Here is a 14,219-nt window from a genome sequence, read left to right on the forward strand (position 1 = left end):
GGGAAATCTGTAATACCCCAGATCTGCACTGCTAGAGGGGAAGATACATGAACAACATGAAAAAACAAGGGAAGAAAATGATCCAAACAAATCTAGATTCTGTATTAATAGGATCCAATGACAGTATGTTAGAAGAAATGTCAGAAAAGGACTTCAGATTATATATGATTAAGATGATTTGCAAAGCAAAGGATGAGATAAGAGAGCAAATGCAGGCAATGAATGATGACACCAATAAGCTGAAAGAGCACCTGCAGGAAGCAAACGAACATTTCAACAAAGAGATAGTGATTCTCAAAAAAAAAAAAAAAAAAAAAAAAAAAAAAAAAAAAAAAAGGGAAATCCTTGAAATGAAGGAAACAATAAACCAAATAAAAAACTCAATGGAAAGCATCACCAAAAGACTAGACCACTTGGAAGACAGAACCTCAGACAATGAAGACAAAATATTTGGGGGTTTGGGGGGGGGGGGAGGGAATAACGGAATGAATCAAACATCATTACTCTATGATAATGTATGAATATGCAAATGATATGCTGTTACTCCATGTACAAACAGAAACATGTATCCCATTTGTTTACAATAAAAACAAATTTTAAAAAAAGGAACTGAATAAACTTATAGAAATAAAAAAAAAGACAAAATATTTAATTTTGAAAATAAAGTTGCCCAAACAGAGAAGATGGTAAGAAATCATGAACAGAATCTACAAGAACTATAGGAAATCATGAAATGACCAAATTTAAGAATTATTGGGATTGAGGAAGGCACAGAGATACAAACCAAAGGAATGAACAACCTATTCAATGAAATAATATCAGAAAATTTCCCAAGCCTGAAGAATGAAATGGAAAATCAAATACAAGAGGCTTACAGAACGCCAAATGCACAAAATCACAACAGATCCACACCAAGGTACATTATAATGAAAATGCATAACATTCAAAATAAAAATAGGATTTTGAAGGCTGTGAGACAAAAGCATCAGATTACACATAGGAGGAGACCAAAACAGATAGCAGCCGACTTCTCAACCCAGACTCTAAAAGCAAGAAGGGCCTGGAACAACGTATTTCAAGCTCTGAAAGAACATGGTTGCCAACCAAGAACCCTATACCCAGCAAAACTAAACTTCAGATTTGAAGATGAAATAAAATCCTTCCATGATAAACAAAAGTTAAAAGAATTTACAAATAGAAAGCCTGCACTACAGAATGTTCTCAACAAAATATTCCATGAGGAGGAAATGAAAAACAACAATGGAGGTCAGCAAAGGGAGGAACTACCTTAGAGAAAAAACACTCGAAGGAGAAACCAAGCCAACTTAAAAACCAAAAATAAGCCAAATGACTGGGAATACAAATCATATCTCAATAATAACCCTGAATGTTAATGGCCTAAACTCATCAGTCAAAAGATATAGACTGGCTGAATGGATTAAAAAGAAAGACCCAACAATATGTTGCCTGCAAGAGACTCACCTCATAGAAAAAGACATCCACAGACTAAAGGTGAAAGTATGGAGAAAAACCTACCACACACATGGACTCAGTAAAAAAGCGGGGGTTTCCATCCTTATATCAGATAAAGTGGACTTCAAGCCAAAGTTAGTCAGAAGGGATAAAGAAGGACATTTCATACTGCTTAAGGGAACCATAAATCAGGAAGACATAACGATAGTAAATATTTTATGCCCCAAACAATGGTGCCTCCCTGTACATCAAACAAATCCTCTCAATTTCAGGAATCACATAGACCACAACACAATAACTGGGTGACTTTAATGCATCGCTGTCACCATTAGATAGATCTTCCAAACAAAATCCAACCAAAGAAACCATAGAACTCAATAACACAATCAATAACCTAGACTTAATAGACATATGTAGAATATGTCTACATATGTCTATTAAGTCTAATAGACATATGTAGAATATTCCATCCATCGATGAGCGGATTCACTTTCTTCTCAGCCGCACATGGAACCTTCTCCAAAACAGACCATATGTTATGCTACAAAGCAGCCCTTAGGAAATGCAAAAAATAGAGATACTGCCTGTGTTCTATCAGATCATAATGGACTGAGAGTAGAAATCAATGACAAAATAAAAAAGAGAAGTTACTCCAACACCTGGAGACTAAATAATATGCTATTGAATGAAACAAGGATAACAAAAACATCAGGGAGGAGATTAAAAAATTCTTAGAGGTCAATGAGAATGACAATACAGCATATCAAAATCTCTGGGACACTATGAAAGCAGTACTAAGAGGAAAATTCATTGCATGGAGTGCATTCCAGAAAAGAATGAAAAGTCAACAACTAAATGACCTAACATTACAGCTGAAAGCCCTAGAAAAAAGAAGAACAGAATAACAGCAAAAGTAGTAGAAGACAGGAAATAATTAAAATCAGAGCTGAAATCAATGAAATTGAAAAAAAGAATTCAAAAAATTGACAAAACAAAATTTGGTTCTTTGAGAAAGTAAACAAAATACACAAACCCTTAGCCACACTAACAAAGAGAGGAAGAGAGAAGACTCAAATAACTAAAATACATGATGCAAAAGGAAATATCATGACAGACACCACTGAGATTCAGAACATAATGAGAAGCTACTTTGAAAATCTGTATTCCAACAAAATAGAAACTAAAAATTTGTCTAGACATTGACAAATTTCTAGAGACATATGCTCCTTCCAAACTGAACCAGGAGGACATACACAATTTAAATAGATCAATATCAAGCAATGAAATACAAGAAGTCATTAAAAATCTACTATCCAAGAAAAGCCCAGGACCAGACGGATTCTCAGCCAAATTCTACAAGACCTTAAAAGAAGAATTCATTCCAATACTTCTCAAATTGTTCCAGGAAATAGAAAAGGAGGGTACCCTACCGATCTCATTTTAGGAAGCTAATAGCACCCTCATACCCAAACCGGGAAAAGACACATCAAGGAAAGAAAATTTTAGACCAATATTCTTGATGAATATAGATACAAAGATCCTTAACAAAATATTGGCAAACCATATCCAAAGGCATATTAAGAAAATTGTGCACCACGATCAAGGAGGGTTCATCCCTGGAATGCAAGGATGGTTTAACATATCCATAAATCAATAAAAGTATTTCATCATGTCAATAGACTTAAGGATAAGAATCATATGGTTATATCAATTGACGCAGAAACAGCATTTGACAAAATACAACACCCCTTCATGCTGAAAACACTAGAAAAAATAGGGATAGTAGGAACATACCTGAACATTGTAAAGGCTATTTATGCTAAGCCCATGACCAACATCATTCTTAATGGAGAAAAACTGAAACCATTCCCGTTAAAAACGGGAACAAGACAGGGATGTCCTCTTTCTCCAGTTCTATTCAACGTTGTCCTTGAAACTCTAGCCAGAGCAATTAGGCAGACTAAAGAAATTAAACGGTTATGAATAGGAAAAGAGGAACTTAAGCTGTCACTGTTTGCTGATGACATGATTCTATATTTAGAGGATCCAAAAAACTTCTCCAGAAAACTTCTAGACCTCATCAATGAATTCAGCAAATAGCAGGCTATAAAATCAACACGCATAAATCTAAAGCATTTTTATACACAAGCGACAAAACAGCTGAAAGGAAAATGAGGAAAACAACTCCATTTGCAGTAGCCTCAAAAAAAAAAATAAAATAAAATACTTGGGCATCAATCTAACCAAAGAGGTAAAAGATCTCTACAATGAAAACTACAAAACATTGAAGAAAGAAATTGAGGAAGACCTTAGAAGATGGAAAGATCTCCCATGTTCTTGGATAGGCAGAATTAATATTGTCAGAATGGTCATACTACCAAAAGTGCTATACAGATTCAATGTAATTCCAATTAAAATCCCAATGATGTACCTTACAGAAATAGAGCAAGCAATCATGAAATTCATCTGGAAGAATAAGAAACCCAGAATAGCTAACACAATCCTTATCAGGAAGAATGAAGCAAGGGGTATCGCAATACGAGAACTTCTACTATACTACAAAGCAATAGTAACAAAAACAGCATGGTATTGGCACCAAAATAGACAGGTAGATCAATGGTACCTAATAGAGGACATGGACACAATCCAAATAAATACCATTTTCTCATACTAGACAAAGGGGCCAAAAATATGCAATGGAGAAAAGATAGCCTGTTCAACAAATGGTGCTGGGAAAACTGGAAATCCATATGCAGCAGAATGAAACTAAACCCCTATCTCTCACCCTGCTCAAAATTCAACTCACAATGGATCAAGGACCTCGAAATCAGACCAGAGACCCTGCATCTTATAGAAGAAAAAGTAGGTCCAAATCTTCACCTTATTGGCTTAGGATCAGACTTCCTTAACAGGACTCCCATAGCACAAGAAATAAAAGCAAGAATCAATAACTGGGATAGATTCGAACTAAATAGTTTTCTCTCAGCAAAGAAAACTATCAGCAATGTGAATAGAGAGCCTACAGAGTGGGAGAATATCTTTGCTACTCATACTTCAGATAGAGCACTAATTTCCAGACTATATAAAGATCTCAAAAAACTCTACACAAAGAATACAAATAACCCAATCAACAAATGGGCTAAGGATATGAACAGATACTTCACAGAAGAAGATCTATAAGCAATCAACAAACAAGAAAAAATGTTCACCATCTTTAGTAATAAGAGAAATGCAAATCAAAACTACACTAAGATTCCATCTCACCCCAATTAGAATGGCAATTATCAAGAATACAAGCAATAATAGGTGTTGGAGAGGATGTGGGGAGAAAGGTACGCTCATACATTGCTGGTGGGACTGCAAATTAGTGCAGCCACTCTGGAAAGCAGTGTGGAGATTCCTTAGAAAACTTGGAATGGACATACCATTTGACCCAGCTATCCCACTCCTTGGCCTATACCCAAAGGACTTAAAATCAGCATACTACAGAGATACAGCCAAATCAATGTTCATAGCTGCTCAATTCACAATAGCCCGACTGTGGAACCAACCTAGATGTCCTTCAATTGATGAATGGATAAAGAAACTGTGGTGTATATATATACAATGGAATATTACTCAGCTATAAAGAATAATAAAATTATGGCATTTGCAGGCAAATGGATGAAATTGGAGAATATCATTCTAATTGAGATAAGCCAATCTCAAAAATCCAAAAGGCGAATGATCTCTCTTATAATCAGATGATATATATGATACATATGATGATGATGGGAGGGGGCAAGAATGGAGGAAGGAGGACTGTATAGAGGGAAAAGAGAGGTGGGAGGGGTGGGGGAAAGGAAAAAATAACAGAATGAATCAAACAACATTACCCTATGTAAATGTATGATTATGCAAATGGTATGCTATTACTCCATGTACAATCAGAAACAACATGTATCCCATTTGTTTACAATAAAAATAAATTTAAAAAAATATATATATATATACATAAATAAGTAGAGAAGCAAAAAGAAACCTAGTAGAACAAAGGAAGGAGAATAGGAGAGGGGAGGGAGGACAAGAGGGAAAAGGAGGAAAGAAAAGGGGATCATGAACTGAAATCAAATTCATGCACATATGGATTTGTTGGGATGAACCCCACTACTATGTATAACCATAAAGCTCTAATAGAAAACGATAAAAACTATAATATGACTTATCTGAATCTTTCTAAGAAATCACCGAACTTGAAAATCCTTCAGAATAGACAACCCTGACAGTTTCTTAAAAGCATTTATTTAGGTATTTATAAGGTACAATATGGAATTAGCCTAACATGTCCATCAACAGATGAATGGATAAAAAGAAAATGTGGTATTATAAACAATAAAATATTTATTAACTATAAAGAATGAAATATTGTCATTTGCAGCAAAATTATGGAACCACAAGACATTATGTCAAGTAAAATTAAACCAAAAAACAAGCACTCATGCTCTTGCACAAATGTAGCAACTCAAAAAAAAAAAAAAATCAAACTTGAAGTACAACAGTGATTACTAGAGATTGGGAAACAGTGCAAGTACAGTGGAAAGATATTGGGTGAACTTCATCAGTGTACACTATATGCATGTATGGAAGTACACCGAACCCCCTTAATATGTAAAATTAATATATATTTAATAAAAATATTTTAAAATAAATTTTATTGGAATACCTAAAAAAAGCATTTATTAAGCATTTTCATGTTATGAATACAAAGCAAATCTTACTATAAAAAGACACACACACACCCTACCTTTAAAATCTAGATAATCTACAAAAGATCTACATCTGTAAAAGGGCAAACATTCTTAATAGTTACACATTCACAAAACATGCTTTCCTCCAAGTGCTCTAAATCTTTCCAAAAGCAATAAATTTATTTTCAAGTAAGCTCTAGTTTCACAAAAAGCCTAAGACAAAAACATTGCGTAAGCCAAGAAAATAATTTTTTTTGAAAAACCAAACTTTTGTTAGAATTAACACATTTGAACAATAATGTACTATTTTTCCAATGATTTCATACTCACTAGCTGACAGTCCAAAGATCTCACAGAGAAAAATCTGTTATATAAATTTGCTATGACATTTGTGCCACTATTAAAGAAAGGTAGCTTCTTAATGAGCCTCACACAAAACAGAAGCCAATGATTAATGCAGAATCACTAATAAATTCATTCTCTTCTCAATGGTGGTAATTACTTACAAGAAAATAATGTTTTCTATTGAAATGAAATCAACACCTGCAATCATCTCCTGATCACAAACTTATTTAAAAAGTGAAAACAAAAATTGTTAGATTTAAGAATATTAACATACAAGTTATCTTGCAAGTCTGAGCAATTATTTTGTATCCCAAAACCCAAACTTTCTTATCTTTTAGTTCACATCTTAAATTTTCAAGTTTTTTATAGTGCTATCATAAATTTAAACATTTTCTACACACACACAGTCATAAAAAAAAATTTATTTGAAGAAAATCCCACATCACCTACCTTTAAACTAGATTCATAATCTGTGTTCACTTTGAACATAAGTCCAAGTCGTAAATGAATTTCCTTAGCCCGACAAAAGCTAGGGTCGACATAAAGCACATCCTGAAATGCTTTAATTGCCCTGAAAAATATACAGATACAAGAGATTGAGTTTTTAGTATGTATAGTAAAGATGATGGCTGCCTAATTTTTTATTAAATTTTTTATATGTTTTTTTAATTTTTATTTTTTCTAATTAGTTATATATGACAGCAGAATTCACTGAATCACTGTACATGAATAGAGCACAACTATTCATTTCTCTGGCTGTATATAATGTAGAGTTCATGCCTTTCAGGCAAACATAAAAGGACTTGGGTAAATGTTGTCAGTCTCACTCTACCATCTTTCCCACCCTCTGCCCCTTTCTCTCCCCTCCCAATCCAAAGTTCCTCCATTCATCTCCCTACCCCCATTATCAAACAGCATTCACCTATAAAAGAAAACATTTGGCCTTTGGTTTTGGGGGACTGGCTTATTTCACTTAACATGATATTCTCCACCTACATCCATTTACCTGCAAATTTATTCTCCTTTAAGGCTGAGTAGTATTCCATTGTGTATATATGCCACAGTTTCTAGATTCATTCATCTATTGAAGGGCATCCAGGTTGATTCCATAGTTTAGCTACTGTGAATTGAGTTGCTATGAACATTGATGTGGCTGCATCACTGCAGTATGAAGATTTTAAGTCTTTTAGGTATAAACCAAAGAGTGGGATAGCTGGGTCAAAGGAGGTCCCATTCCAAGTTTTCTAATTTGCAGTCCCACCAGCAATGTATGAGTGTACCTTTTCCCCCAACACTTACTGTTACTTGTATTCTTGATAACTGCCATTCTAACTGGAGTGAGATTATAGCTTAGTCTTGATTTTCATTTCTCTAATTACTAGAGATGTTGAACATTCTTTTCATATATCTGTTGATCAACTATATATCTTCTGTGAAGTCTGCTCAGTTCCTTAGGGCTGCCTAATTTTAATGGACATGCCAATTTTATGAAAATAATTATGAATGAATACTATACAAAATTTAGAAAATACGAAGTTCAATATCCCAATTATTTGACAATACTTTAAATGTTCCAGTAAAAATTTCAGTGTAACAGAAAAGAGGCATTGAAAAATTCTTGAAAAGGTGAGAGAGTGAGGATGTTAACATTGATTTTCTTTGTTCCATGTAATTATATTTTTCTAAGTTTTGCAGGGGAGGAAGGCTTTTCACATTTTCATTTATAATCCACTTAGAGGGTATTTGAAGTAGGTATGATATAGAAAAGGGTTGACTGACCCAGTCACCCAAGACAGGTTTCCTGCCTAGTGTTACAACAAAATAATGTTATCAACTTTGTCATGAATCAAGGACTCACGTTCACATTGTAATCTAAACCCAAGACCTGTATGAGCTACCAAATAATTGTCTAAATAACACTGAGTAAAAATTATCACCCATTTTCCCCATTCCAAAACTAAGTAATAGAACTAAGATCTCATGTTGTTCTAAATGTTCAGAATTGTGAATTCTATGAATAAGATCTTTAAAAATCAACAGAGGGCTGGGGAGATGGCTCAGTTGGTAGAGTGCTTGCCTTGTAAGCACAAGGCCCTGGGTTTGAGCCCCAGCACCCAGAAAAAAAAAAAAAAAAAAAGAATCAACAGAAACCTGAAATTGGTCCCAAACTACTCTTGGTTTTAAATATGGCTAACTACATAAGAAGGTAGATAGTTTAAGTTTACCATCACTTAAAGCAATGTTAATTCATGGGAAAAAAATCAGAAGCAGCTATACTCCACAAATTTTTTAACAAGTAATTCAATACTTAGAGAGCTGACATAATTAAATAATAAAATCACCCAGAAACAGGGAAAGATGACAAATAAATAGAAGCTACCTAAATTAAATATTTACCTTTTGCAGGTTTTATCAAACAGTTGTTAGTACATATTTAAGAACTATGTTACAAATAATACAGGGTGGTTACCTACACAACTTGTTTGCAATTCTTGGTCATATACTGGTTTATTTTCCTTTGAACTCTTACAGCTCTAAAAGGCAGAAGGTTGGGAAAGCATATACTTTATAACATCTTACATAATTATGATCACAGTTAATTCTTAATACTGAATTGTTACTACCAGTAGAATGTTGAAAGTTTATAATTAGGTTGCCAGTAAGAATTTATAATTTACTTACCAGTTCTTGTCTAACATATCTACCTATATAAGCAGGTACAAGGAAGGGAGATCAAACTTCATTAGAAGGCCAGAAAGTTGAAAGTGATTCTTCTGAAACTATTCTTATGGATATTAGAATATTTTGTATCATTACACATACCACAATTTATTTGGAAAACCTGGAATAAGTCAACTTACCAGTGAAATGCATTGTAGTAGAAGTAGACCAAACCAAGACCATACAAAAAGGCAGCATTCTGTTAAGAAAAAGGAACATTTTATTAAAAGTTTTTGTGTCTACTACATATTAAAAACTCAAGAACACTGGATGATTTAAACTCTGAATAGTCGACTTACCATATACTACAATATGCTTAAAAAGTAACATTGAATCAAAGAGATAACAATGAAGTAATGCAACTGGAAAAAGTATTTAGGTTTCTTTTCTAACAGCACATTTTCAAATTAAAAAACAATAACAAAAATTATCTCTGAAGTTAATAAAATAAAAAATTAGGAATAAGAAAATCGTCAGATTATACTTTCCTATCTCTCCACCTTTCTCTGATTATCTATACTTTTTAAATGGAAATCAATTTTCTGTTCAATGTTATAAAAAAAGAGGTTAGAATATAAAAGATACACAGTTACCTTACCAAAACTTTAGAATTCCCATTTGTTTACAATAAAAAAAAAAAACTTTAGAATTAAAAACAAAATATTTAACTCCCAAAAGTCACACAGTCAGGAGGTTTTTCAAATATCACTAATTCTTTTCACAGTATTAAATGATCCACATATAGATTTACTGCACTAAATTACTGTATTTCAGTACTATCCACTTTTAATATGTTAAACTTTCTCATGACCAAAGTAGGGTTTACCCTTAATAGTTTACAGTTTTTCACCTCCTCACAGGTTTTGAAGGTGAATGATCTGCCTTAATAACCTCCTGGTGATCACTTCCCTAAAGGAGTGCTAGATAGAACCTAGTTGATTCACCCAAACTTTCCTTAAACTCCACATAATCTTACATGTGACATATGAAAATCTTTTTATAGAATTTCAGAACTCCTGCCTTTTTTCTGTACCCTATTAATTAGACTTCTCCTCAGGAAACCTACTTGGGCAAGGTCTGATCCCCAACAGGCTTTGGCCCTGGTCCCTTCACTCTTGATGACTCTCACTTAGTCTTCACCTTGCTGGTTGAGTACATGTGTCTCAGATGGCTCCCTTCTTCCTGTTTGCCCTAACAAATATTCTGCCTTCTTTTCTCTGGAATCAGTAAGTAATAAGCTACTTCTGTTATTTCATGTGGCCTCCTGTCTCTCACCTGACATATAAGTTGAAGCCTAACTCTCCTGGTAAAGGATCTCTTAGAGAACAACTAACTTGGTAGAAATAAACTAGACACAGATCCAACAAAAACCAGAAGTACACCACCATTACAAATAATTTTTCTGTTACAAGATAAACTGGTTATGAGTCAAAACACCTATGTAAAAGGCTATCCATCAGAATAAAGTAAGTATCCTACAAATGGCACAATGTAGGTATCTAAAAGCACCTTTCCTGGACTACTATTAGAGCAGACTATGCAGCCAGTCACCATATATTTGGTTTAAGACCAAATATGAGGGTCTGGCATTTCAGGCAGTACAGCAGGTGGAAGACCAGGAGCTGATGCTAAGACTCTTGAGTTAGCTTTAGCAGAAGAGAAATGGAGGAGCCATAGAACATTAAGGATAATTCAGGAAGACCTGAGACCATGAAAAACCTGCCTGCTCTCTACACTATCTTCCAAAGAAAGGCTGCCATAGTGACAGACTATGGAAGCTTTATCAAAATCCCAGACTGTGAAAAGCAAGGTCTGCTCTTTTGAACTCAAATGTCCCCCTGCTGCTGGGTGGACAAGACTTCTGAAATAGACGTCAAAGACAAAGTGTGGGTGAACCTGATTGGCTAAGAGATGAAAAATGATAGGATAGAAGTATTCCTCTCCATGCAAGTTGTGAACCAAAGGACAGGGAAAGACCTTGATCCTAATAAGGTTATCAGTGAGCAAGAAGAGAGGCGGAGGCAATTCTTCCAGGATTACACTGGACAGATGAACACCCTTGAGGCCTGCAAAAAGTGTGGCTATAAAAGTCACTTTGCAAAAGATTGCTTCATGCAATCAGACAGGAGCAAATATTCTGATACCTGATGAGGAAGAGGAGAAAGATGGGACAAAGTCAACAGAATTTGAGAAACTTGATCCCATGATGAATTCTTCCAGGAAAAGAAGAAAAAGAAACACAAGAGTAAGGAAGTTGTCAGACTCTTGATAGCTCAGACTCAAGGGAGTGACTGAGAGAATAAGGAACCAGGAGTTTTGTCCTTGAATCTCTAGCTCCTAAAAAGACTCAATAGTGAGAATATGGCCTCCTGCCCAGCTGACTTCCATGGGAATGCTGCAAGCAGGTTTGAGAGGAAAAAAAAAAAAAAGACCAAATAAGAGAAAAATACCACAATTCCAAATATGGTCAAATCATTCACTGAGAATAGTAAATAAAAAATTTTATTTAGTTCCTACTATGATAATTTTTTAAGCCTTGATTTCTACTTACAAGATTTTTAAATTTTTTACAGCAGATCAAGATAGTATATTTTTTTATACTGTCATCAGACATTGAAGGAATTGAGCTCCAAAGGAGTTCACTATTGAGCTGTACTGCTCTGTTTTCTGGGGACCTTATGTGACAATATGAAATACTACTCAGAAACCCTAATGTAGTAAACCCTACATCTAGGAAGCTAGAAACTATTCATCCCAGAAGTGACAACCATCTTTTGATCCTCCTTAAGGGAAGAAGAGGTGATGGTAATGACCCTGTACTTGCTGCTTTCAAAGACAGTTGTCAGATGCTCAATGCTCACAAAGTCCAGAACTAAAAAAAAAAAAAAAGGGGGGCGGGGGAGGGGATGTGGGCAAAGCAGCAATCGTGTTTACTACATTTTAAAAAAATAAAATAAAAATAAAAATGTTTTTAATTTTAAAATATAAAAATACAACTAATTATTCCACTTAGGAAACAATGGTGAACTCAGATGACCTTCAAAAATTGAATGGATAGAGAAAACATGATATATTTACTCAATGGAATATTGTTCTGCTTTGAAGAAGAATGAAATTATGGCATTTGTAATGGATGGAGCTGGAGAATAGCATGCTAAGTGAAAGAAGTCAATTCAAAAGGAACAATGCTTGCTCTGATAAGCATATGCTGATCCACAAAGGGGATGGCAAGGGAAGAATGAAGGAACTTTGGATTATATAGAGGGAAAAGAGGGGAAGGGGTAGGGCAGTGTGGATGGGAAGGACAATAGAATAAGATAGACATTATTACCCTATATAGCATAACAAAGTGAGAAGCTCTGTACCATGGACCTACTCTCAGAAAATATAGTGAATATTTTTAAAAGTAGCATATAAAACATCTGGAAGTGGTCCCCAGGTTACATAACAATGTAGAACACATGTTGAAGAAAATATACTAAAAGTAGCTTAGGTATCTGAACACCTAGACTCCCTCCAGCCTCTCTCAGCTTATTATGAGAGAAACTTCATTTCAAAAGGGGGCAGGCTTCCTTTGCTCAGTTTTCCAATTAAAGGCTATGCGACCTTACAAGAATAGGTAAAATAACTACGAATTGCAGAGGTAGAACTCCAAGTGGATGACGTGGAGAAGTCTCTTGTGTCATGGACATAAGCACAAGAATAATTCAAATAATTATTAATTAAATTTTTCAAATACTAGAACCTCAATCCCTGTTCACCAAGAAAACAAAAAAACAAAACAAAGCCTGCCTTTGCATTCCCAAACAAAAACAATGGTTTGGAGATTTTGCAGTAAGAAATAGTCCATAATGAGATAATTCCAGAAGCACCTAGAACACTGACTGCATTTGCAAAAGAATATAGTGAATTTCAGGCAAAAGCACAGTCAAAAGCAGAGGCTACTACACTGAAAAAAAATTCTGAAGACATGAGATCTTCAAACATTGTGGAGGAGAATGCACTTTTCAAAGTGCGTCTACTTTGGAAACACTAGTCCTCTAAAAGTTAAGTTTCCATCTTGCCAAGCAATTCCATTCCCAGGAACATAAAAACATATGTTTGAACAACAACAAAAAGATTTTTCACTGCAGCATTATTCCTAACACTTAATAGACAGACACAAGCAACAAAGAGTCTACAAATGGATGATAGAAAAAAGCAATCTGAATGTATATTTAACTAAAATGTTGAAAATACATGAATACCCAATGCATGGAAATTCACTTGGCTATAAAAAATAATGAAAGGGGAAGAGAAGATGGCAGATTAGAAGAAGATACACTTCTCAGGATATCTTGGCACCAAATTTACAAAGCAAGAATACTGCCCCTCAGTAAGATGGATAATTTAGGGCATTCATTGATACTTAACTGCTGGCCTGTAAAAGAAACCATAAAGTCAGAGAAACTCACTAATTTGAAGATAATATAAGAAATAACACATTGGAAAAGTGCCAGCAACAGTAGGGGCAACTAAGGATAGGGAGAATGCAGAGAGACAAAGATGATAGCCTGACCCCAGGGGATAAAGAAATTTGTTATGGAAAAAAAAAAAAAAAAAAGCTTAGAGAGACTGGATTCAAGAAAAAGACTGATTTAATGGGCATAGAGTTGGTAAAGGAAGCAGTTCAGTGAAAGAAAGCAAACCCCAAAATTGCTCGCCTCAAATGTTTACCCCAGAGGTGGTAGTTTCACCAGAAGTGGAGATAACTGACGCGGGTTTCAAGGGCATGGAAAATACTCCACAGGGGAGGAGGAAACTGGTCCTCCCACCTCCACCTTGTGGTATAGGAAACATTTATAAGCACTGTGCAGCTTTGAGTAGAGACAGGAGTAGGTACAAAGGAATTTTATAGGCTCTATCAAGGGAGAAAACTTCCTTTATAGATGGTATCTCATAAGAAGTATTGGA

General features: G+C 34.8%; 1 protein-coding gene and 1 pseudogene across 9 annotated transcripts in view; one reads left to right on the plus strand and one right to left on the minus strand.

Moving 5' to 3' along the window:
- The window catches only part of LOC306652047 (lysine-specific demethylase 6A), a 202,658-nt gene that overhangs the window by 126,240 nt on the left and 62,199 nt on the right, over positions 1–14,219 (minus strand). For 6 of the 8 annotated variants that reach the window (XM_079125113.1, XM_079125118.1, XM_079125115.1 and 3 more), the window contains exons 5-6: positions 9,407–9,465; positions 6,996–7,116 (exon numbers count right to left, since the gene is read on the minus strand). The exons of 1 other annotated variant lie outside the window; for it this stretch is intronic. In XM_079125113.1, the coding sequence (XP_078981239.1) occupies positions 6,996–7,116; positions 9,407–9,465 (180 nt within the window). Of the gene's footprint in view, positions 1–6,995; positions 7,117–7,551; positions 7,978–9,406; positions 9,466–14,219 lie in introns of those variants that run through there. One more of the 8 variants, XM_079125117.1, reaches the window with a different exon arrangement.
- Positions 9,623–11,645, plus strand: LOC306652057 (zinc finger CCHC domain-containing protein 17-like; annotated as a pseudogene). Its single transcript has 2 exons — positions 9,623–9,637; positions 10,944–11,645. The product of its transcript is annotated as a zinc finger CCHC domain-containing protein 17-like (transcript).

Source organism: Sciurus vulgaris (assembly GCF_902686455.1).
Source record: "Sciurus vulgaris genome assembly, chromosome: Y".
Classification (NCBI taxonomy): Eukaryota; Metazoa; Chordata; class Mammalia; order Rodentia; family Sciuridae; genus Sciurus; species Sciurus vulgaris.